At 29.0% G+C, this 27,331-nt stretch overlaps 1 protein-coding gene across 1 annotated transcript in view; it reads right to left on the reverse strand.

Moving 5' to 3' along the window:
• The window catches only part of LOC113376008, an 89,068-nt gene extending 66,528 nt beyond the window's left edge, over window positions 1-22,540 (reverse strand). The window contains exons 1-7 of the mRNA XM_026615939.1: window positions 22,362-22,540; window positions 22,026-22,169; window positions 21,490-21,777; window positions 21,149-21,435; window positions 20,610-20,891; window positions 20,074-20,339; window positions 19,748-20,006 (exon numbers count right to left, since the gene is read on the reverse strand). Coding sequence (XP_026471724.1) covers window positions 19,748-20,006; window positions 20,074-20,339; window positions 20,610-20,891; window positions 21,149-21,435; window positions 21,490-21,777; window positions 22,026-22,169; window positions 22,362-22,540 — 1,705 coding nt within the window. The remainder of the gene's footprint in view (window positions 1-19,747; window positions 20,007-20,073; window positions 20,340-20,609; window positions 20,892-21,148; window positions 21,436-21,489; window positions 21,778-22,025; window positions 22,170-22,361) is intronic.
• Window positions 22,541-27,331: the final 4,791 nt, after the last annotated feature.

Below are 27,331 nucleotides of genomic sequence, written 5' to 3' on the forward strand. Positions count from 1 at the left end.
GTCATCGCGATCACAATAACTAGGTCCGACCACCGGTCTTTCCGGGTCTATCACCATAACGTTAAGACGTTAAGGTCACAGCTAGATAAAAGCAGTAGGACCATGTGTATGAAACGAATAGGATAGCACCAGAAAATGCACAGACGCTAATTTTAAACAACTCTTAATATCCTTTTCATAGTCGGTCCTCACACGAATTAAGTAGAACGTGTTTCCGATCATCTTCGAGTAAGAGGCAGGGATGTGAGTGATCAAGTAAGCTTTGGCAGCAGAGAATAAAAAAGCAATATGTCATTACACATTGATATTTTGTAAACAGTGAGATTTTTAATACATTTATATTCAGTTGGAAAAGTTTGTTATAAAAAATGAATACTTTTCCGCAGTGCATAATTATCACTCGTTAGTTATTCAAACGATTTGATTATTTTAAAAGTTAAGTAGTGGAAAACGTTTTCATGACTTTCTTACCTACTAACTCGATAATTCCTTCTTTGTAAACTTCTCCCGTTCTCGTAACGATTTACGTGCGGTTTCTTTCCCGCCGCCGAGCGGCCAAAGTTGGCAAAAAGCCGGTCGTTTTGCGGTCGACCGTCCGAGACCCGCGAACTTGTGCCGAGTAATTTTATCGAATCGTCGTACTCTTTGCGACACCGCAAAATTTAACTAATCTGGTAAACCGCTACCTCCCCGCAATCCACGAAACACTTGTTAAGTGGATTGAGTTAGTTCTCAAGATCTCGTTCGAGATCGTTTAATAGACTGAACAATTTCAACAGACGCTGCTTAAGTTGGAGACTATTCCAAGACCTTTCCAATTCAGAAAAGGAAGAGAAATTATGTGCTGAAATGAACAATTTCATGGCAAGGACTGATAACTTTCTCGCGACGTCAACATTGTTGAAAAAACATATACTTTACAATAATAAAAAAACTATATAGTATTATTTCTCAAAATTTATATTGTGATTATTTTAACAAAATGTGTCAAAAACTCTACCCTAAAAATTTTTATTGTAAGTGGATGTAAACTTTGCTTTTTATTTCTACACGACAACGAATTTCTTCACAAAGCTTCTAACATAATGACATATTTGATAAGCAAAAAGCAAAATTGTTGTTTATATGTAATCAGACATTTATTAACTTTCCATAGTGAGTTATAATAATCGTATAAAAAAAATTTTTTTGCATATCTTCACGTTTCAAGAACATTTTGGCATATCTTACAATATCTTGTTAGAAAAAATAAATGTATGTGTATGTGCATGTGTGTGAATGATTCAAAAACAAATCGAATATTATTGACAGGAAGACGTGCTGAAGAGTTTTTGATGAAAGGCAGGTTGAGCTGTTTAGGAGATTCAGAGCAAAAATGGCATTTTTGCGAGAATGGATCATTTAATTGATTAGAATAATTCAGGATAAAAATGGCTGTAGTTGACGGTGTAAAATATTAGATATGAACAAGCATTAAGTTTTGTTGATATATGTTTCTAGACCCCCATTCAAATAAAAGCACGAATGTAAATACGAATGATGAAATTCGCAGTGTTTATTAAAGTCATTAGATACTTATATGCAATATATTTTATTTTCAAGTTTATGGGAGACGGTTTATACTTATTGTATCAAATTCATTTTAGATGTAACTAAATATTTCAAATTAATACAGATGGTTCAAGTTGCAAGTTCTCTAAAAGGATTGATATTATTGGTATCACTATACAATTTATTTGTAATGTTTCAGTTATTAAATTGATTATTTTTAATAAAGTAGATATCAAAAACTCTATTTAATTTCACTTTTAATAGACTTGAGACAATTTCAAGAGTAGTTCAATTCTTAAATATTTAACCCTTTCCACTCGGATGCCGCACATTTACATGCTTTTTAATTATTTGAATATTCACTAGTATTTTGAATAGTTCACTTTTTACATTTTCAATGTTTTTTGAATATTGATTGAATTCACTTTTTTTTAAATAAGCACTTACTGCAAATTAATTTGATTATTCACTAAAGTTTATAACTGATAATACCTTAAATTGTAGGTTGGTATTGTTTCATGTATATTGAACAAATATGAATTATTATCGAGATTTATTTTATGTTTGCATTTCATATTTTTTTATTAATATTATTATATAGTAATATTTACACTTGCCTGAAATGGACTCTACAAATACATACCTTCTGGAAACTGTCAGAGATTTTGGAATTGACAGATAAAATGCAACATGAATTTCTTTTTCGATCTTGCGCTGGTGTGGCTAAATTCTTTGGCAAATGTGTTTGGGTGATCCTCGAGGCGACTTTTGTAATTGTTTGAATGTGTTCGTATTTAAATTTTTAGTGTCTTTATTATAATAACACATTCGATGCATACTTTAGTGCAATAGAAATTTCTTCTAGTATTTTATTCTGGCATCTTGGTTTAAATGTTAATCTTGTTAGATAAATGATTGGTTGTATGAAATAAAGATATGAAATATGGTTGTTTAAATTGTGTAATATTATGTGTCTACTCTTGTTTTTTTTTAATTTGTGGAATCATATTATCAGTTTGAAAAGCATTCCGACTTCTCCAAATTTCATCTGTAACCCTGCTGTAAATAGTATTGTCATTTGAACCGATATCGCAAAAGACGAAATGCCCAAAGTAATTCTGGAGTTATTACAATTTTATCGAAAAGAAAAAGATTTCCTCATAATATTTTTCTAACGATATACATTTGTATTCTGACCTCGCCTGCTCATTCGCGTGAAACTTAATTCTTTTGCTGTACTTTTCCGTACTTTTAATTATTTCGTGTTTTGCCAATGGCACTTTACAATTATTTTACCAAGGCGAACTTTCTTACATGCCTTGCTGCATTTGTCGTCGTTTCGAGATATTTGCTTAAAAAACTTTGCTTCGACATATTTTTTCGAATATTTTACATATTTACAAAATTCTTATGAAATATTTTGCTTCTACTGTAACGAATGTACCTAATTAACTTTGTTGGAAAGAGCATCGTTTTGTAAAACAGCGCATTACATTTCTTAGAATAAAAAATGTAATAAATGTACGCTTAACAATTACACCAGTTATAACAAGGTCAAGAACATAAAAATTCTTTCATAATAAAAATATCGTGAAATTTTATTGTACTACATTTTGTCTCGCTTCATTTCGTTTGAGAGAATTATCCGACTTGATAAGATATATATATATATATATATATATATATATATATATATATATATATATATATATGATATTTAGGGGTGTTGGGTGTCACAAATTAGTAAAGATTTGAATCATTTTATACTAATATTATTTAAACTTAATACTTACAAAAATTTTATATAATAAAAAACTGTAATATATTCATAATAAACTCTAATAAATCCTATAAATTTATTAATTTACGTAACAAATGAAACAATGTCATAATATTTTATTACTTTGTAATAAATAATTTCATTTCCCAATAACTTATTTATTTTAACTGGTGTTGATATAAGGTTTTTAATTCACTCTCTAATGTAATGTCATCAAATATAAAATACACAAATTAAATAATTGTATATATAATATATTAATTGTATTGTATAATATTTTGAGTTTGACATGGAAGTAGTTGTAAAAGGTCTTAAGAACACAATTTGTACAAAAACAAATTTTGTAACTACAAGTTCTATACAAAACACTAGTACAAAATACATTTACGGAATAGACTTGTTATTAGACTAATTGTAAGGAAGAGCATATTTGAAAAAATATGAGATTTGGTGAAGTGCAGAAATGTTAAAGAAAGTTTCTTTATATCTTAAAGATAATATATTATTATTATTATGAAAAGGTAAAGGAATAGAAGCATTTTACGTTATGATATAAGAAATTTATCTTATTCAACATGATTTATATAAGAAATTAATGAATTATAAACAATCTCAACTCAGTATAGTTTAGCTGTTATGGCGACTGTCATTACTGCTCTGGCACAACCGTACCCAGTTTCCCTACAACATATGAACGAAACATATAAACGTGTAAAAAACATATAAATATATAATTTTTTTTTTTCAAAAATAAACTCAGGGAAAATATAATCTAACTAATAACAGGAACTAACTCGATTTTCGTAATTTAATCTTTTTTAGCCTGAAAGTGTGCTATTTTTATGTAATTCTACAGATAATTTGTTAGATGTTTGATGATTTTTCTTTGTAACAATCAGTAAATTTATAAATTCCTATTTCACAATATTTGTGAAATTTGCAGCATAAATAAAAATGAGTCATATTTTGAAACACAGAAAATAGATTGAATCGCATCGCCTTATCACATTTAGGAATCATATCATGATTTACGGTGAAGAGTTGATATGCCTTTATGTGCTTTTGTGCCTTATTTTAACTGTCTGTCTCAATCTTTTTCTTTTTATGTATATATATATATATATATATATATATATATATATAATTCTGAATTCTTACATTTTTATTATATGGGCTTCCGTCTTTGCAGCACAAGGGAGTGAGAAGGCTGTACGTATCAAGCCCTCGAGGGCCAATGATATAAAAATGTGTTAAGTGAAGGGAGAACCGAAAAAAGGTAAATAAATTTCCGCGTTCCTTCTAATGTTTTACGATTTCAAATATCCGATACTCTTTACACCCCTTATCGCAAATTGTTTTGACTATTAAGCAGGTTCACAGGCCAAACACTTGGGAATAGAAGTCGATTTTTGTTTGAATAAATACATCATTTTACTTAATATCAATATTTTATCGTAGCATATTATTTAATATAAAATGCATTTCACGAGTATTTGTCAGTTTTTTTTTTGTTTTTAATTACGTGCAGTAATGTAAATGGTAATTAGAATAATATTATTTATTATATTTGCTTTAGTATTTTTGTATCCGTTTCATTTCATTCAATTTAAATAATCAAATGATTTAATCATTTTGTAGAGCATGATATTTTACGTAAATATTTAGCAATACAATATTATTAATTACGTTTTATTAATAATGTTTTAGATTATCGAAATATACATTTTATTTTACAATACTAGTGTGATCTTTTTTTTAATAATTATCACTAGCCTCCTAATAATCTGTTACAGCACTTCCCTAAAATTATTAGAAGGCTAGTGATAAATTATTTTAAAAACATTAAACTAATATACTATATGCTTAGCATATTACCTTTCATAAAGTAGAATTATTCAAACTAGAATTAATTTTTGTATCAATACAACAAATATCAAGTAACATTAGATTTTACGCTTTACTAGATACATTTTCTTCGACAATTCTAAAGCGTGCAAAATATATTACAATTACATTTGTATTTAGTTTCTACAAAGCCCTAAAATGTGTATTTTCATTCTTATTGAAAAGCTTTGAATGCTTCAAAAGGATGATTTGTACAATCACCAATATAGAGCGAAGAAAAATGTGAGATCAAATTGTGCCAGATAGTATAGTTTAACCAGACTGATCTCCTATAAATAAGTCAGATATAAATGGTGCCAGGTTGGAAATGCTGCTAAACTGAGCTTCAAGTTTTTAAAGTTTTTAATAGTTTAAAATGATATCAATGATGTTACTGTTCCTATAATGATTAGCACCTCGTTCTGCGTCATATGATTCAGCATTTCTCTCAAATTTGAGTCGTTGCAAATTTTCACAGTTAGACGTTAGATTTTTAATGTTGCATTGTTTTTATTTCAAGTTTTTCATTGTTATTATAATTTTTAATTGACTTATATGAAGAATTACACTGCAATAAATGAAATAATGCTTGAAACCGATATTCATAGCTAATTGTAACTGAAAAAATTCTAAAGGTTTTTTCAATGATTTGGTAGCAAACGAACTGCAAATATCAATTACTGCAAAAAAAAACAAAGTCGTTACAAATATCAGTTTTTGCAAGAAAATTTATATAAGTTACAATTTGCAATATAGCAACACAGTTCGCAGTGCGCGCAGCGTATTTTACGCAAATTTAATTAATTTTTATAATTAAACGACTTTTCATAGGCCTTTAATATTTATATGTTATATGTATGTTATACTATTAATTCTATCATCATGCAAAGTTTCATCAAAATCCCAGAAGAGTAAAACTTGAGGTTCTCCTTGTAAGTAAAAAAAACTGTTCTGAAAACATTGATCTAATTTTTGTAAACCACTTAAGACTACACTACTGGAATTAATTTTATGGGTGACAGAATCTTCGATGATGCAGATATAAAATTATTTCTTTCTTGTTTATATGTCAAGTACGCTTGGTCGCACAGCAAATACATAGACATTTTCACAATTTTCATGACAACGCTAGTTATTAGGAACAATTGCCCCATAAATTTTGTTCTGTGTAAATTAAAAGTATAGTTTGTTTTGATTGTCTGTACGTAATGTAGTTCTACATTCAGTCAACCCTCGGTTAACAAGGCACCATGGGTGCACGGTCTCCATACTACGCGGAGCTAAAAATCTGACATTCCACCGACTACACGGACTTCCTATTACACGGTTTTTGTTCAACAGCCCATAAGTTCCTTGCGCAACCTATGAGTGATTATAGGAATTTGATATCAAAAGAGTATTAATTTAAGTCTTGTTATCGACTTTTATCTTTTAGACATGCCTGATTATATAATAGCTGTCTGAGTACACCAGCGGTTTCCAACCTTTTTTGCATCGCGCCCCCCTGCAAATATAAAAAAAAATTGCTGCGGCCCCCCTTATTTTTTTTAACTGTTTAATTTTATAAATACTCAACTGATATTATCAGACTACAAATTAATATGCAATATTATGTAAAAATATTCATAAAAACTAAATATTTTTTGTTTATTTTTTAATAACGTTCTATAAATGTTGGGTTATTTTCGATAATAGTAATCTGGAAACAGTTGTTCGCGCCCCCCTTAGGACAGCCTGGCGCCCCACTGAGGGGGCGCGCCCCACAGGTTGGAAACCGCTGAAGTACACGCTTGAACTGACTACTGCGTTGCGCCAATTTTTGAATAAAGTGTCTGTGTCATACATGTCATTTGGTCCGTATTACTTCTACTTCAAGTTGTATTCCTTAGTCTCCATACATCACGATAAAAATGGTGCGATTTGTACTAACTCTGAGTCTCTTATAGCGCGGTTCCCATATTGCACTATATAAGTTTCCATAGAACGAACTAAGAATTAGCCTGAATTGTTTGTTAAATACGAATTTTTTATAGCACAGTCCTCATAATTAAAAAGTTAAATGAGGATTGACTGTATATTATTTTTGTTTTCTGAAGGTTCAATTTAAAATGTCCTTGTTCTATGTCCTTTTCAAAAAGTATTGGCGAAACCTTGGAACGTCACTACAGCGTAAAGTGAGATATGGATGTATTTTCTTCTCAATGTCTCTTACTCGAATTTAATGTAACATTAAAAATTTAACTTTTGAATGGTAAAAATAAAGAAAAACCAAGTATGTGATGAGAAAGAATGTCGGTGTCTACTGGAGGACAAGGGGAAGGTCTAAGAATCTGCTCCGTGTGCCTTTTGCAATTCGCGTTAGTTCTCGATCACGTTACGAATTAGTTCGACCTTTACCCTTTGACCTGGTTCACGTCGACGTAGTCGGTCTAGCGTACGTGAGGCGGGATTTGTTCGCACACCGACGGACCATCGGTGGTAGTAAGTACTTTATGTTTTATGGTACAATATTGAATTATATCAATGCGTGCTTTTTTATGCAATAATGCGCTTTTTAATTATTTTAAATAAGACATTTTAAATCAAATCTATTTCCATAAGAATGGGCAATTAATCACTCTTGTTTAGATGTTTTCTTTAGTGGGAAAGGATCCATTATTAAAAATTATTTTGTGCTAAATATATTTTTAGCCTTTTAAATCAGTAGGTAACTTTTTTCAATCCTCTAGTTTTGATTTGTATTTACCTATAATATATTTTTAGCTTTTCAAATCAGCATGTAACTTTTTGTTCAATGTTGTTCTAGTCTTTATTAGCTTCTTAAATTTTTAGATCACAATAAATAAACTTAATTCAGTGATTTATCTTTTTTAGCCGCACGTTATATCGTCTCCACGTAAGTCATGTTTTTCAGAAATTTTAAAATTCTGAAAAATTTAATTTTTTCAAAATTTAAAAGAAAATTCAAGTTTTTTTTCAAACTTTCCATAGGGTGAGTTATAGTAATCGCAAAAAATCTAAAATGAAATTTTTTTATATCTTTACGTTTCAAAGGTTTTTGAACATTTTGGCATTCCTTAGAAAAAATGGATGTATGTGTGTGTGTATGTGTGTATGTGTGTATGTGTGTGTACGTGTAAACATACAAATAAACCGATTCAAATAATTCAAAAAACATTATATTTGTATCGATAAGAAGACGTGCTGATTAGTTTTTTGTCGAAGGGAGGTCTAGCCGTTTCGGGGCAAAAAGTGCCTAAAACGGTCACTCAGTTTTTAAGAGAACGGAACAAAAATGCGGTCAAAAATGTTTATTGGACATATGTACATCAAATTATCAGATATTTTATAGAGATTTGAATGTGTATACATTTTGTGTAAATTTTTTTGGGTTCCGTGCCAAGATTTTTAATTACGGTACGAGAAGTTCCAGCAACTTGCCTTAATGCACGATTCCATGCATCACTAATTTCAAGTAGCTGTAGTCTTAAGTCAGATTTCTTTTACAAAAATTGGTTCATTGTTTCTAGAACAGCTTTTTTATGTTAATTTTTTTCATAAGTGTATAAATTGATAATAATACTTAACTTTCTATTGATTTCTAATGACATTTTTTTCTATTTTCTCTACATTTGCAAATCTGTTTACAATTTAGGTGAAATATTTCAAATATGATCCTGAATTGTGTAAAATAGAGATAAAGTAAACTTAAGTTTTATATGATGCTTTTTACTCATATCAACTATCAATATTTAAACAATTGCTACATATAAGGCAGCATGAATGCTCTCACACTCCTTGTAATTTTTTAACTAATTCATGATTTTTAGGTGCGATTTCTGGGATTTTGCGACCTATTTTCTAAAAAACAACGTTTATCTCAAATTATATAAATTCTTTTAATATGCAATGAGATTTTCGAGTATTAAAGTTCATTTATTGAATTAAAATACAGAAAACGTTATAGAGTGTACAATCGGTGTACGGGAAATTATGAGACCGATTCTGCCGCAATGTTATGATAAGGTCATGTTATGAAGAATTTTCCATAGTAATATAGACAAAAGTTATGCGGTTGGTGTTCAGTCAGGCGAATTTCTCAGGTTTTCTCATACAAAACATAACCTAAAAGCCGCACAAATGTCAAAAAAAACGATGTTAGATAAGTGTGTGTTTCTGATTTCTCTTAGGTAACATACGAGTGACGTTGCAGTTTATGCTTAAAACGCCGGAATGAACAGCAAATACATGATATTTTGACAGCATTCAGTATGATTCATTCGCATAATGTATGGGAGTCGGAGCGTAACATAGCTATGCCGTAACATTTCTCTGTTATGCGCAGAATCGGTCCATATGTTTATTTTGCGAAAATATGTTCAAGTGATCTTTTTTGTAGAGAAACTTACATGATCAAATTTTGCATGAAATAATGTATAAGATACTCCGCTATTATTCAACTAGCGTATAGTTTCCAAAATACAAGCCTGAATAATGTATTATTCAAAATGTATTATTTACGAAACTACAAATGTCATAATTTATTTATTTGAAATATTGAATTGGGGTATATAAATTAATACCATATTTCAAATTATGAATAAAACAGAGAAATATATAATTAGCTATTTAAATCACTATCAATATAGAAATAATACTATTCTTTGTTTCACTATATACCACTTATACTTATACTTTGTTACACTATATGCCACTTATACTACACTTTGTTCCACTATATACCACTTATGACTAGTATATCAAGTTTTTTAGAAGTAAAAAGTTGTAAATTCATTAATAACATCTGTTAATTAAATCCTATAAAATTTATTATAAATTTGTCATTATCGAAAAATCTATTAGCAATCTTATTAGGCAAATCACTACATAAATCAAATGTACCCCATAGGTGGGGCAAGTTGAGCACTAAGAAAGTATAATGAAATCATAGGTTCAATGTCGATTAGTGATGAAATAAAATAAGTTTTTAATAACCAGTTCTATATTTATAGTCTTTATTGATAGAGAAAACAAATCTTATAGTAATTTTCTTTGAATAATTAACCAAAAGTAGAATCAACAAAATAATATCGTATCTTAGGAATTATTTTGCCATTGTATTCAGTATTTTTGTTTAAAATCATTATTTCTTCATATTATTACTCATAGACTTAGCTTAAATCTTAAAAATAATAATTAATTTCTGGAAGTTAATGGTAATTGTCTTAGTGACAGAACAAGTTTAGCAACTATGCTCAACTAACCCCAACTCGGAATTTCAAAATAAAAGTGAGTTTATAAAAAAACGGTGAGAATTATACCCAGAATCTCTGTGCATTTTAAAAGTACTATAATTACATGGAAGAATAAAATTTACCTGCTTAAAAATAAATAACATTTGACTAAACTAGACGAAAACTCGTGATGAATGACTTTTTTACTTTTTGGTCTCAAAATAAACAAAACGCCCGTGAGCCTCACTCATTTGTCCAGCGGCCACTAGCGATCGCGGGATGTTTATTTCTCCCAAACCTCTATCTTTTCGCCATATAATGCCTAAACAAACGGTGAATAGTTTTCGAGATATTTCGATTGCTCAACTTGCCCCTATGCTCAACTAGCCCCGCCCTACCCTACTATGATTATCATTGTGCAGAATAACTGCCGATTTAATATACTAGTCTAGTATAAAATGAGATCATTTTATTTAAGTTTTCATGTCAAATTTCTAAGTTGTATACTAACTTTGGAGAGCTTGATATCAAGCAGCATTGGTATATATTTTCACTTAAAAGTGTACATGAAAACATACTTACAAGTAAAAATATCCCTTTAGCGACATTGCTGTATCCAAATAAAAAATAGTGGTGGATAGCATTGTGCCTTAAACAAAAATTATCATTATTCATTGAAAATTATAAGAATTGTTTTGAATATTTTAAAAAAGATTATTATAAGTATCGTAAATTTGTAAAGATTATTTCATTAAATTAGACAATTATCGTATACTTTAAACAATTGTAAACAGATATGCCTATACAAAATCTAATCGAGCTGAGATAGATTGAAGGCATTTAAGGACTTTCTCTAATAAAAACAATATGAGGTATAAGTTATAAGCCGTTTGTAGGATTAGAATTAGTGAATTGTTTTTAACATTACATGTAAGCTCCTTTTCTATTTTCCTAATACATGTGTAGATATAGTAGTACCTCTTGCATGTGAAAACGGATAACAAGAAAATATGTCCGAAGGACAATCCTTGTTGACCGGATACTTCGCACGTGTTTGCATTGAAGAACCCAAAATACTCCATTCCGATCTATCTATAGTACAACCAAACCAATTTTGAAGACCATGTTTTTGCGTATCTCAGTAAATAATTCGATAAATATTGATCAGTTAAATTATAGCATCAATATATAATTTTCACTCCTGATGATGAAATAATATTCGTTAACAACTAGTAACTAACTTTACAGTACCTAATTACGACATGACCACAAATGTAAAAATTAAATTAAATGAAACAATGCAGTCAATAATACCAAAACTCAACATATTCAATAGTGATGTTAATTAATTTTTGCTAAAGTTAATTTAATTAGAACTTTATTAATTCTCGCACGTAATATATTTAGTGCAATTCAATTTGTACACCCGTATAATGAAACCTAAAATAAATTAAAACCTATGTAAATAAAAACGTAAAAAATATACTGTTTTAAATTAAATGCGACATGATGCAGAACTTGAAGGTAGTATTGATGATTGAGCAAAATTAATGTAATTAAAAAAATATTTTTTTCTTAAAGTTTTATTTATGACGTGAATATTAAAACTGAACTTATCATATGCTAATATTATACTACTACACTTCAGTTTTTCTAGATTTATTTACAATGTTTGAGCTGGCCGTCGATTTATTGTAAAAACCGCTGTTCATTTCATTACTCAGCTTGATATAAGGTAGTCATGACATCAAATTTTCGCTTCAGATTACATATCTTGAAAACGATGTCAAGTCAAAAAAGCTCTTAGGGGCATTGCTATAAATATAATTAAGACAAAAATACTACCAAAACTGTTAATTACATATCACATCTAGAAAGAAGAACTACTGGGTTGCCATATTTTGTTGGATTAACTGATTGCTGAATGTATTCAAATAAAACTACGTTGACCACTACAATTCATTTTGCTAGTAATCGAAATATTTTATTAATTTTAATTCGAGTATAAAAGTAAGTTTTGAAATATGTTTACTCTAAGCCAGTCTATATAAATTTTCTCTCTAAAATTCAATGTAATAATAAATATATAATTTAATACTACTTTAATAATTTTTGGCTTGTGCTTTTTAGATTTAGTTTGTTGATTCAACTTCTAAAAAGTCGAGTGACAGAAACAATCAATTAATTTCTTGATTTTGTATTTCATAGTTTGATAAATTATGTAAACAACAAGATCAAAAATGAAATAAAATATTAACTACAATAAAAAAATATTATAAGTGTAAATGTATATGATAAAAATTATTTGAATAATAGTCATAAAAAATATATGAATATGTATGAATTTGGGTGTATCAATTCAATTTTGGCAATTAGGGCTCTATGCAGTTGTGATTTTGTTGGACATTTCAAAAAGCTTGTTTAAAGACACTATAACTCAAAAGTAAATTTAGAGCTTTTATGAGCTTTCGATATTTTTTTCTCTCATTTTTAAAATTCGATTTACAAGAACCTCATGTTTAGTCGTTCGGGAATTTAATAAAATTTTGGTTATAAAACTGATAAGCTTATATGAATACACTTCTTTATATAAATATGCACAAATAAAATAATAATAAAGTCAAATAAAATTGGTTTGTGTTTGATTTATTGGTGACTTTTCTAACAAATTCAATTAAATTAAAAAAAAACATACATACAAATTGAATATGCACATAAATTCAATATCAATCACTAGATTTTTTTTTTCATTTCCAACTCGTTCGTACACTTTGATTCGTCTGCCAATCACCTATTGAACACGTTCAAGTAATGAATTCGAATGCCTTTACAAAACTGTGAGTTATTATCGAAAACGTGTCTAGACATATCAATACATTGATTACGTGATTTCAACACATATTACATCGATTTTTATTTATTTGAAGAACAATAAAAAGCAACAGATTCTTTAATATTATATAAAATATTTATTTTGAACAAGCAGCAACCAATAATACTCAATATTATTTCTGGCTCTAATCGAGAGTATTTTTATTTTTTTTTATTTTTATTTTTAAACAGCAATCAGAACTTGAAAGAACTATAAGCTGTTGTGCTGATTTGGCTTGATACTAATCTGTTCGACAGATGGCAACCCAAACAGTTGTCACATCTCTGTATGATATTATTTCTATAATAGGGCGAATAATTTTATTGGTGCAGCGATGCCGGGTGATGGCTATTTTCACTTGAAAACATATTGCGTTCTATATATTTAAGTGAGAATTCTTGTCACTACTGCTTGACAACAGGCTGCTCGAAGTGGAATCGAACCCGGGACCTCTGATTCGAGCTCAGTCGTACTACCCGATTATCTACGAGCGAGCCCATCAAGATTATTTAAAGTAATGTAATCTATCTTGAAAGCTTTAAGTGAAATTAAAACTGAACTAAACATAATTTACTACTCCCCTTCATATATGTAATGGTAACTACGTGGTATTTTTTATTAACATTGTTTAACAGCAATTAGAACATATTGTTGTTCTATGTTTGGTTCAATATCAACCCAAGTAGTGTTTTACTTCAGTATAAAAAGTTCGCATGGTAGATAACCCTCCAATGAGGATTACTAGTTACTTGAAGAAGATCTGCTGGTTGTTTCTTCTTGAGTCTTCTTGGTTGAGAGTCCAACAGCAGCGGTTGTATGATAGAGTTTACGTGGTTATGAAGCTGGGCAAAGTGAGATGTTTTTTTTTTGCTGTTCACTTTTTATACTGTTTTCATATGGAGATTATTATGCAGGATTTCATTAGATACATATCAAAACGCGTTTGTGATGAGTCTTAATTTTTTTTTATTCTTGTCTCTGTAAGGCCTTGTTTCTTGTTTTACTGTCGCATCCCCAGAGCTCGACCCCATAGGTCCAAATAAGTTTTATGGAAGATTTGTAAATAAGAACTGTGTTGCTCAGGGATAGCTTGGATTGATGTCCTAACTACGTGACATTTTGCTTTAAGACAAGTTGCATGAAATTCTCGCCTTGTGAAATTAGAAATAATAATGTATGAGTAATTGTTAAGTATGCCGATTTTTTGAGGAATAGTGCTTCATATTTATGACGAGTAGCGTTGGAATTATTTGCACATTATTTACATTGTCAAATATATTAATTATTTTTACAAATAGTTTAAATATTATATATTAGGGCGACCGGAAAGCTCTGCCCAAAATTATGACACCATTTTTGTCACGTTTATTGCATCTTTATTTATCGCATGGTCGTCTCTATTTTTTACACTTTAATGTATATGATGTATATATATATATATATATATATATGTATAGATGTAGAAAATAAACTTTAATGAAGTTGATTCACATTAGTTTTACGTGTAAAACGATAGTATAATTGGGGCAATTGGCAAAGTCCATTTACGGCCCTATATTTTATACAAACCTTAACAAGGAAGATATGCCAATGGAAATTTATTGATAGTTTGGTGATGGTACAGTTTATGATACGTTATGCCAAGGATGGTGCAAGTTGCATGAAAATCTCGGCTTGTGAAATTAGAAATATAATTTTTGAGTAATTTTTAAGTATACCGATTTTTGGTGAAAAAATTTGAAACTATTAATTTTGACCTTTCTGTTTTAATCGAGTAAGTATTGTTAAGGTAATGTTGGAGCAAGGATCCTATTCTTAAATCTGACATTGCAGAAATGCATAATGTAGCTCAACAGATCATTTCTGACCACATTCAAAAGATAAGATTGGTGTGTAAATATTCAACTTGCGTGCCACATGTAAAAGTCGGAAAAATTTGGATATATGGCTGTAATAATCTCATCATTGTTTGCTCGGAACAAAATAGAGCACTGGATGATAAGTGGGGATGTGAAATAGATTACATACGACTTCTAATTATTATCTGCTTTTGTTCTTAAAAAAATGTTTGATGAACTTTCCGGTAAACCTAATATTAAGGTGCAAAAAATGAACAAGAATTTGCTTGTGAATGTTCTAAAAGTGCGGCCCATAATTCCAAATTTCAATAAATTTTTGTTATTTACTTGTCGTAGGTCTATATTTTTTTATAATTATTATCAATACGAATAAAATTAGAAAATAATGATATTGCACTTATTGTTCATCTATATAAAGTTCACGTTCTAATAATGAATTTGCATGACCCACGTCTTTGAAAACTGTGAATTACTATCGAAAACGTGTCTAGACATATCAATACATCGAGTACGTGATTTCTATGGTGTAAAAATAGGCGTCAGGTGCTCCTAATAGAAAATAATTTTGTATGCGAAGTTAGCCCGTTTTGTATAAAATTACTAGAGAAATTGGATAAAAGAATTTGTGATTGCCTTGAAAATTATGCATAAAAAATTATACGGTGATAAGTCACTCAATTTACATATTACAGCCAACGCTCCTATCAGACATCATCTGGTTTGTATAGTATAGAATTATTTTTTATATATACAAAATACATAGAAACTTTTCAACGCTGGATTTTTGCTTTGATATTATTGTTCGTAGAAAATGTTATGAAGTAAAATGCATCCTAATTTTTTCTTTTATAACAACACATCAGATTCAAAGCTAGCAAGAAACATGTTTAATTAATTTTGGAATGTATTATGTCAATGCTCAAAGAGAAATATTTCATTTTCTTCTCTCTATAGAAAAATATTATGCTTTTTGTGTTCATGGCTTTGACGTACGTAATATAAACATAAATAATATTTGATTTAAGTGTTTACACCATACCATGCACCAGATAATTTTCTGGACATTATAAAAATTTCTTAAAATGTTATTATCGCGCAGGATAAGTAACACTATAGTAAAGTAAAACTATAAATTGGTGGTGCATGGCACCGTGCTTTAAGGCAAATTACTGAAACTTACCGAACCAAAGACTAAAATTTTTAAATAAGATTCTATTTTCTTTTAAAACTTTTTTTTAGTTTATTAAAAATTTTTTTAAAAAAAAGTTGATCATTTTGAAAAATTAGATTTATTTTATACTTTGAAATATTTTGAACTTTTTTTTCAAAGCAATCCCGATAAGTTAACTGCATTGAAACAAAATATTGAAGCGCGATAATTTGATGTGCATATGTCTAATTATCATTTTTGTCCGCCAAATGGCATTTCTTACACTTTTTTTATTGGATTTCCGAAAAAACTAGACCTGCCTTCCAAAAAATTTTATCAGTTTTTCGTTTCGTCAATACAAATAAAATGTTTTTTGTGTGAAAGAAAACTGAATTATCGTTTTTGGCATTTTTTGCTCTGTATTGTCGGAACGGCTAAACCTGCCCTTGCGGAAAACTAATCAGCACGTCTCCTTATCAATACGAATCAAATGTTTTTTGAATTATTCAAATCAGATGATCCTCGTTTCCAAAATCGTCGAAGAAAATTTGTATCCGCATACACATACATACACACACACATACATCTATTTTTTCTAAGGTATGCCAAAATGTTCACAAACATTTGAAACGTAAAGATATATAAAGAAAATAATTTTTGATTTTTGTGCGATTACTATAACTCACCATAGGGGTTAAGAACCTATATATTGTTTTTGTTGTTTGTGAATAAATTGCAATGATCTGCAATATTTGCAATTAATTAGCAAACGAAATTTGCTGAATAATATCATTGGATCCGCACATATACACACACACATACAAAAAGAAGATTTGAATCGTAAAGATAGACAAAAATTTTCAGTTTCGATTTTTTTGCGATTACTATAATTTACTCTACGGGAAATTGATTAGTTTTAAAAGTAATTATTTTTAAAATCCAATTGAATAGGATGTATATAGCTTTTCTTTCTTTGCATGCTCGCATCCTTGTAGCATGCTTATGCGATTTAAGTATTTAGTGGCACACAAACGCATTCATTCTTCCTCCTGCCGGTCCAAGGTGTCCCAAAGGACTGGAGTATTATCAGTTCGGCGTAGTTCGGTGCTTAGAGTATATTTTTAGTCCTTTTGATGTATTCCTTCGACTGTAGCGATATTTCCCACCTCGAAGCCAAAGGGAATGTCCTAATGGAAAAAGGCTACGAGGAAGTCGAATAATACAATCGCTAACAGGACAAGCGTGCCAGGGAAAAGCAAAAATATTCAAATAAAACGCAGAACGATGAAAGTGATACGGTTGTGCGCTGCGAATATTTAAAAAACAAAATATAACCTCTATCGGAAGATTCTGGATGAAGGGAATAGGAAGCAGGAAGGTTTTCCTCAACGTGCTTTGTTTTGCTTACATTTGCTTTCACCTTGGTATATTTTTCGTTTTAGAGCGAGCAAAATTATTTTCATAATATTTTGGATCAAACATGTAAATTCATCACCTGGTAAATATATTTATATTTGAATTTACTAGTAGTATGTAATTCAGTTTTTATTTAGAACTATCAAACTATAACTTTTTATAAGGAAATTTTCAGTTGATTTTTTTTTATTTCATTTAGTAATTTCAACTGTCCATAAATATGACATCTAGTAATTTGTTTGATTAATATAAATAGAAAGGGCATATCAGGCCGCCCAGTGGTGGTCCTAATATTATTGTTGTTAAGTAGTACTTAATTTAGAAAACGGTTAAACTTAAATAGACTTGATCCAGGTAGTTTTATAAACTAATCAAATTAAACTATACATATTAGATCAAACATAAAATAATCTTCTAATCTTATCTAGTATTGAATCTAGGACTATGTCTACATTATTTCTAGACCATAACTTAAAGACGTTATTGTGCTAACTGAATAAGTTTTGTTCTCCTTAGTAGAAATTACATTGCATTTGATAAATCATTAAATGTATAAACTTTAAAGACATTTCTTGAAATGTGTTTTTTTTTCATTTAATTTTAAGTATTTTATATATATATATATATATATATATATATATATATATATATATATATATTATAACGGTTGCAAAATGGATTGTATTCTAATGTTATCGGAATATTACAATACACTATTACAATTTACGGTTATAAATGAAATTATAATTTTAATTTTAATAATTATAATAATTATAATTATTAATTTGCCATTCTCTATATAGAATAAAAAACTGTACGATGCGCTTATCATACATTCTATATGCAATATTTAATTCTACATAGAGAATGCCAAATTAGTCTTTATCAAGAAAAATGTTAAACTAGTGGTGCATGGCATTGTGACTTAAGTCAAATTGCTGAAACTTTCCGTACTGATTACTGGAATTTCATATATTATGAAAACTTTAGAAAATTTTGAACTTCTTTTCAAAGCAATCGCTTCGTAGGGACGAATTATTAAAGCGCGTAAGCGCCGCATTGTAGTCTAACGGATAGACATTGGTACGAAACCCATTGCAAACGTAAACCTAATTAGTTCTTTTTGTTAATTTTTTTATAAAATATCCGATAATTTGATGTACATATGTCCAATGATCAATTTTGACCGCTAAGAGCATTTTTTTATTTTTTATTTGATCTCCAAAACCGCTGTTTGTTTGGTTTGTTTGTTTTGTGTTTTGTTATGTTTTTTTAAATCACAATTACTTCGAACGCTCCGTTATCTCAAGAACTGAGTTACCATTTTTGGCACCTTTTGCCCCATATCTTCGAAACGGCTGAGTCAGCCTTTCCAAAAATTAATCAGCATATTCAAATCGAATGCTTATTGAATTATTCTAATCGGTTGTTTCGTGTTCACGAAATCGTAGATAAAATTTTGTATGCGACGACACACACTTACATCAAATTTTTCTAAAATGCCAAACTTTTTGGACATTTTTGAAACGTAACGATATGTTAAATTTTTGATTTTCAATTGTTTTGCGATTACTTATAAGTACTGTAACTTACCCTAACATATTTACAAAACATAAACTTAATGTATAGTTTATTCTGAACTTTATATAGATATAATAAACTATAAAAGTATAAATGTAATAACTTAAAAGGTGTAAGTGGAATTTTTCTTGAAAGCAAGTTTTTTTTTTTTTTTTTTTTTTTTTTTTTTTTTTTTTTTTTTTATTGGCTTCCTCTTATTATACAATTAGCCATATAACATACATTTTAACTTAAATATTTTCTATATAATTTTAAATATACATATTTATATTTTAATTTTTGATCTAACTAAAAATTCATATATTACTCTATAGCTTTTCTTATTACAAATTAATAGATCTAAGTTAAACGGTTTGATAATATCTAAATTTCTATATATATAATTTAACATTCTCTTTCTGTTTTCTTCATATTTTTTACATTCCAGAATTATATGTTCCAGAGTACCTTCTTCCTCTCCACATTCACATATATCTGAATTTATCACTTTTATTCTATGCAAGTGTTTCGCATAGCTTCCGTGTTTGGTTCTTATCCTACTGATGGTGACAATAAATCTTCTTTCTTCATTTTTAAACTCCTCAAACCATGGTTTAAACGATAAACAGTCATTATATAATTTGTAATGCCTTCCTTTTCTTTGCGATGTTTCTCTCCATACTTCTTCTCCATCTCTCCTCTGATTTAATTTTAATTTTCTTAATTATGTCACCATATAAGCATTTATTATATTCTTGTCCGCTTACACTTGCTGTTTTTGCCAGTTCATCAGCCTTTTCGTTTCCTTCCACACCTATATGACCTTGTACCCATCCAATATTTATGTTATTTCCAATCCCTGTAATTATCTCTATATCATTCAATATTTCAAAATATATTTTTTCTTCAAATTCTATTGTATTCATGAACTTTTCTAATTTATTTACACAACTTAAACTATCTGTTAAAATCATAGTTTTTTTATACTTATTCATTTTAGCTATTCTAACAGCTTCACGAATAGCTATTAGTTCTGCCGAATAAATAGAAATAAACTCCGGGAGTTTATAACAATGGGAATTTTTTCCTTTTCAATCCATATTGCACATCCAACTCTATGTGAAACATTATTTCTCGACCCATCCGTATATAAATTATACTATTAGGTCCATCGTGTTCTATCCACTTTTCATACTCTTTTTTGACTACAATCGTTCTTTTATTATAATACAATTTTTCATAATATGGATGAACTCCATGGACTACGTTAAATTTTCTAAATTCTTCTTTCTAAATTTCTTACCTGGTACTTTTTTGTTTATCCAATATGTGCTCCTGTCTATACTTCTCCATATTTCCATCAGTTTGTAATTCAACACAGATTCATTATTTATTATGTTTTTCAAAATATATTTATCACATAAGAGCTTTCGTCTTATTTCTAATGGCATTTCTCCACTTTCCAATAATAATACATTTGTTGGCGTTGACTTCATTGCTCCTATACATATTCTAAGACATCGATATTGAATCTTGTCTAAATCTTGAATTTTTCTACTGTTACTAAATATCCAAGAGCCATAATCTAATTTTGGTCGAATTAATACTCTATATAGGTTTAATGCTGTACTTGGATGTAAACCATTCCAAGTTTTATTTAACATTCTTAATATATTTATACTTTTTTCTGTCTTTTTTTAATACTTTCTATATGTGTCTTGAATGCCAACTTTTGATCTAGATAAATTCCTAAAAATTTATTTATTTCTTGAACTTTTATATTATAATTTTTTGTTTGAATGCTTGTTGGGAAATTTCTTTTATTATGTCTAGTGAATATACCAATCGTACTTTTTTCTTCTGATAATGTTAAACCATTTTTGCTCAACCATAAATTGTATAAATCAATATTGTTTGTCATAATCTCCAAAGCATCTTTTAATGTTTTCCTTTCTACATAAATCACAACATCATCAGCATATTGTAAGATCTTTGTTCCAGGTACCCAAATTTTTTCTAAATCATAAGCATATAAAGCATATAATAAAGGACTCAGTATACCCCCTTGCGGAAGTCCTTTGTATAAGTATCTTTCATATTTTCTATCATTCATCTCTAAAACTATTTTTCTTTGGAAAACATTATAAATTATACTTCGTACAAAAATTAATGGCAAACCTAACTTTAATAATTTATCCATTAAAATATTAGGTATTACATTGTCATAAGCTCCCTTTATATCACTAAATAGTGCTACAACATATGTATTTTTAGAAAATGCCAAATATATGTCACTAATAAATATACTTAAATTATCCATTGTACTATGTTTTCTTCTGAAACCAAATTGAGTTCTTGGGAATATTTTATTATGTTCCAACCACCATTCTAGCCTCCTCTTTATCAATCTATCTTTTATCTTGGCTATGCACGAGCTTAAAGTTATTGGTCTATAGGCATCTATTTCATTTCTATTTATATTTGTTTTTTTAATAAAATCACTTTATTAATATGCCAGTCATCAATTAATTCAGGCCTCTTCCAATATTTATTAATTATCTTTAGTAATATTTGTTTACCTTTCTCTGGAAGGTTTCTTAACATTGAATATTGAATATTATTTAATCCAGGCGCTGTATCCGTTCTTTTATTCCAGGTTTTTTCTAGTTCCCATTTTGTAAACGGTTTACTTAATAAATCATTTTCCATTTCCGCATACCCATTTAAATCTTCATCAATATTGTAACTAACTCCTGGTGGTGCTATTTTGTCTACTAGAACATCTAATACATCATCACTACATTTTGATACATTTCCCGATTCACCCATATTTAGCATAGATCTTACCATTTTGAAAACTTTCCTAGCGGGCGTTTTAGGTTTTATATTATTTATATAATTATTCCAGCTTTCTCTTTTTTTCAATTTGAAAATTCTTCTTACTTTTGCCTTGAATCTATTACATTCCATAAAGTTTTCCCAGTTTGCATTATTTCTGTATTTTGCTTCTATTTCTCTTCGTTTTTTAATTAAATCCAAGCACTCATTATCAAACCACATTGGTCTTCTGGTTTTATTCCTCACCTTATTAATTTGTATACTGCTGTTAGCTGCACTATCAATCCAATCTAATAATTCACTATAACTAACTTCTGTTGTAGAATTATCTATCTTTTCGCATTTTTCTTCTATAACGGATTTATATTTATCCCAGTCTGCTCGTTTACAATCCATTTTCTTACTGATGTATTTATATATTTGTCATTTTTCACATTAAGTTCAACATGGATTGGAAAATGATCAGATCCCAGTGACTCCTTTTGCACTTCCCACTTTATCTTATTAATTATTTCTGATGAACATAAAGTTATATCAACCACCGTTTTTGTATTTTTGAATACCAGAGTCGGACTTCCATTGTTCACTAAATATAAATTGTTTTCTTCAATTGATTCCAATAGTTCATTACCATATCTATCACTATATGAGCAACCCCACGCATAATGGTGAACATTAAAATCTCCCATTATGATACAAGGTTTTGGGATTTTACAGTTACTACTATATCATTATATTAGATGTTATACTATTCATTGCTCTTTTGAAATATTCGTTTTGGGAACAACATACAATGATATCAAATAAATTTTTTTCTTATTAACGTTAACTTCTGCTGCACACATTTGACAATTATTATCTTCGACTGATTCAAAATTTATTTCATATTCCCTACTATCTATATTTTTATTTATAAATAATGCCGACCCTCCTTTATTATCGTTCCTATCTTTTCTTATACAATTAAAATTTTTTAGATTATACTGCCTGTTCTTATTGAACCAGGTTTCTGATAATGCTATTATATCTAATTGTTTATTATATAACCACTCTTCTAAACTTTCTTTATTTGCATAAAACGATCTAATATTCCATTGCATTATTCTCATAATTTAATCCTTATATATAAAAATTAATAACAATAATTAATTAATTAATTTAACATCACTTAACCAAATAAACAAATAAATACAATAGAACCTTAACTATCTTCTTATTATTTCTTTTTCATTATATATTTATATGTATATATATAATTTTTAAATTTTAAATTTTAAATTTATACCTACATACTCACACATTAATCTTTGCTAAATAAATAATTAATCAATTCCTTCAGAATAAACCATTTCTAATGATTTTTTTTCACTACCTTTACCTAAACTTTCTAAAACTAATTCTAATTTTGTTTTTATCAAATTCATATTTCTTCTTTATTTACATCTATCCCATATCTCTGATCCTCTAGTTTTTTAATTATATTCATAATATCACTTCTCAATTGTATCCTCCGTGCAGTTGATATTTCTCTAATCTCATTTCTTTTATTCCTTCTGTTTGAGTTAGTACTATCATTTCTTTCTACTAAATCTACCCCTGACCGATGTTCAAAATTTCTGTTGTAAAAATTTCTCATATTATTCCTATTATATGGCTTATTTATTCTCATTAACACTTCTTTGTCATAATATTCTTCTTTTTCCTTCCAATTTGATAGTATTTGATACCTATTACTACTTGATGTACTTGAATTCCGTGCAGTGGTATTAATGATTTCTGGGTAACTACTTTCATATGTTTTAAACTGATTGGTGTTACCAACTGCTTCAGCGTATCCATTGTTTTGCACTATCTTTCTTGTTTCGGAATATGTTATATTCTGCATTGCCATAATCTCTTTAATTTTTTTATTTTTTAAGTAAACCTCACAGCCTTTATCATCCGCTAGATGATTTCGATAACATAGACCGCATATCACTAATTCACTTTTACATACCTCCATTTTATGTTCCTCTGCACACTTTTTACAACGTATTTTACTTTTACATTGGGCCTGTACGTGACCATACCTCCAGCAATTGTGGCACTGTATTACTTTCTGAATAAATGGTTCAACCCTACAACTCACTGAATGTATATAAACTCTTTCCGGTAATTTATTACCTCTAAATACAATTTTGACTCGTTGTGATCTAACCTTTTTTGTTTCATTATTTTTCTACCCTTTAAACATTTAATTGCCAAAACTTCACAATCACTTCGAATACTGCTCAATATTTCTTTTTCATCTATTTCTGGGTCAATATCAAAGATAATTCCCGATCTCATTAATTTGTGTCTAGGTATATATGCGTTAATGTTAAATATTTCTAATAAATTTTCTCTTATTATTCTATTTGCACTCTTATAATTTTTCAATACTATATTTATTTTATTTTTACCGATTGATCTGATTTCTTCTATATCTTTACTCAAATTTATTAAATGTTTATGAAAGATTCTTCCTACTGCCATTGGGTGAAATCTTCCAATATTTTTATCTTTACTCTCAGCATGCACTATGAATGGGCCTTCATCCGTTTCTTGATAAAATTTCATTTCTTTAATAGTTTCCATGTCCTTTACACACATATTATACCAATTATTATTGTTTTCATTGTTTTCATTTACTACTGAATTATTAGCACTAGTTTGATTTGCATTTGCCTCTTCAATTACATCTGCTTTTAACTTTTTTTTTGTACTTTCCGATCTGTCATTTATTGAATTATTACCAGTCATTACATTATTTTCATTATAAATTCTATATGTTTCACCATCTTTCCTATTAATTATTCCCGATTTATCTCTAATATTAGTAGTATCATTTACCCAATGAATTTTGTCACCTTCTGTGACGTAATATGTATTATTATCCCACTCCAATTCACTTTCACTACTTGTATTTATATCAACATCTGATAACGATTGTGACTCACCACCCGGGTCAGGTGGCTCGGTATTCATAATAACCCGTTATAATTTCTTCTATTCACTACAATCAAAATTATACTATTAAATAAATATTTTGAACGATGTGCTCACTACGGCTGCCGAAACTCGACTGTGAAAGCAAGTTGGATAAACTTCCCGTTTGTGTAAATAATCAACCTAATCAACTAGAATTAGGATTCAAATTTTAAATTAGAAATTGTATCATTATTTCAACTATTTAATTCTAAAATAAGTTTTTGCTTCAAATGTTCCTTATTACATACTATGAATTTTTAGTAAATTTTGTCAGAAACAGCAAACAATTCTTTTTAACAATTAATTATGAAGAAACAATTTGGAAGATTTAAATCAAAAACTAATCAGCATGATTCCTAAATTTATATCTTTTGAACATTTTTTGAATTCTTAAAATAAAGATCTTTGGCAAAAACGCGGTCGAAATTTTCTGCACTTCTGTGCTAATTGTAAAAAAGGCTGGATCGATGATTGCGACTTATATAATCGAGTGTCATTGAATGTTTATTAGGTGAATTTTTAAAATCTGTCCAGTCCCTTTTAACAAAGGTCGGAGAAAAGTCAAAGTTGTTTACTTTTTTCAATTTTCAATCAAAACTAGTGGTGCACATGACATCGTGCCTTAAGGCAAATTGCTGGAACTTCCCGTACGAAAAAATATTAAAAAAAGCTTAACATTTTTGAAAAAAAAAATACTCTGAAAAAATTAGATTCTTGAGAAACTATAAATTATTGACAAAAATTTACTTTTTTTTGAAAAAAGACTTTTTGAAAAAAAAAAAATATTTTGAAATATTTTGGAAGTTCTGAACTTTTTTTCAAAGCAATCGTACTGCTTTAACTGCATAGAGACGAAATATCAAAGCGCGTAAGCGCCGCGTTGCCGTCTAACAGATAAACATTGGTACGGAACCCATAGGAATGTAAACAAAATTTATACTTATTGTTAAAATCTCTATAAAATATCTGATAACTTGATGTGCATATGTCTAATGATCATTTTTGACCGCCAAATGGCATCTTTCATACATTTTTTACAAGATCTCCGAAACCGCTAGTCCTGCCTTCATAAAAATTTGATCAGTTTTCCATATTCTTAATACAAGTAAATTGTTTTTTGAATTATTCAAATCGGACTAATCAGCACGTCTACTTATCAGTACGAATCGGATGTTTTTTTGAATTATTCAAATCAAAAGATATATAAAATTTTCATTTTTGATTTTTTTGCGATTACTTCTATAACTTGCCCTACGGGAAGTTAATAACTAGAATTCTGCAGGCATGAAATTAGCACATGTGTTTTTTTTTTAATAAACGCAAATTATTGACCTTTATTGCTCAAAAAATAAATGTTCTCGAATAATACAGGTAGCATTTTTAAGAATTAATCATTCCATATCAATCAGCAATATGTATCAAATATCACGCCTGCTGCTCCAAGAATGTAATTACTCTTTCATTATTATTAATAGAATTTCCAGGACAAATGTGTTTGACATATGCCCTCGGGATATAACGTTATACTTTTATGCTTTTCCATGAGTTTTGAACCGTTTCGGCTTTGTATCAGGAAACACATCAAGATCGCAACCGGTAAAGCGTGATAACTCGCCGTAATTACAACTCTCAAGTTTTTGATTTCAACTTTGATAATAATAATTATTTTTAACGATACTTATCCACTTAATTTTTAAGCAGAAACGGGTCATTAACCACAACCAGAGGGCGGAAAGTAATAATTGCTTTATGATCAATTATGATCAATTGAATGAAGTCACTTTTAGGACGTCGGGTAATAGACGATATCTTTAAGAAAGATTTGAAGTTTATGAAAATATATTTCATGCTTTGTTAACTTGCCGAAGAAGTTTGTGCTTGACACCGAAATTAGACAAAACATGTGCATGTGTGTATGTATGCTATAAAATTTGACTTGTTGACGACGTTTTTTTCAAAAACATTTATACCAATTTCTTCAATCAATAGCCAATTGATGCTCATATAAGGATTTGCATGGATAAGTTTTATGCAACACGATCTTCCCAAATACCTTTCTATGAAATTAGCAGAAAAGTACAAAATTTTTCGACTACGTTTCCGAAAAATCCTGAACCGACTTTGCAAGTTTTGAAAATAGTTCGAAAAAGTAATTCAGTTTGGCAATTCTGCTGATTA

Source organism: Ctenocephalides felis, unplaced genomic scaffold (assembly GCF_003426905.1).
Source record: "Ctenocephalides felis isolate EL2017-DRISC unplaced genomic scaffold, ASM342690v1 CF-g0.4_SCAFFOLD_01886, whole genome shotgun sequence".
In the NCBI taxonomy this organism is placed as follows: Eukaryota; Metazoa; Arthropoda; class Insecta; order Siphonaptera; family Pulicidae; genus Ctenocephalides; species Ctenocephalides felis.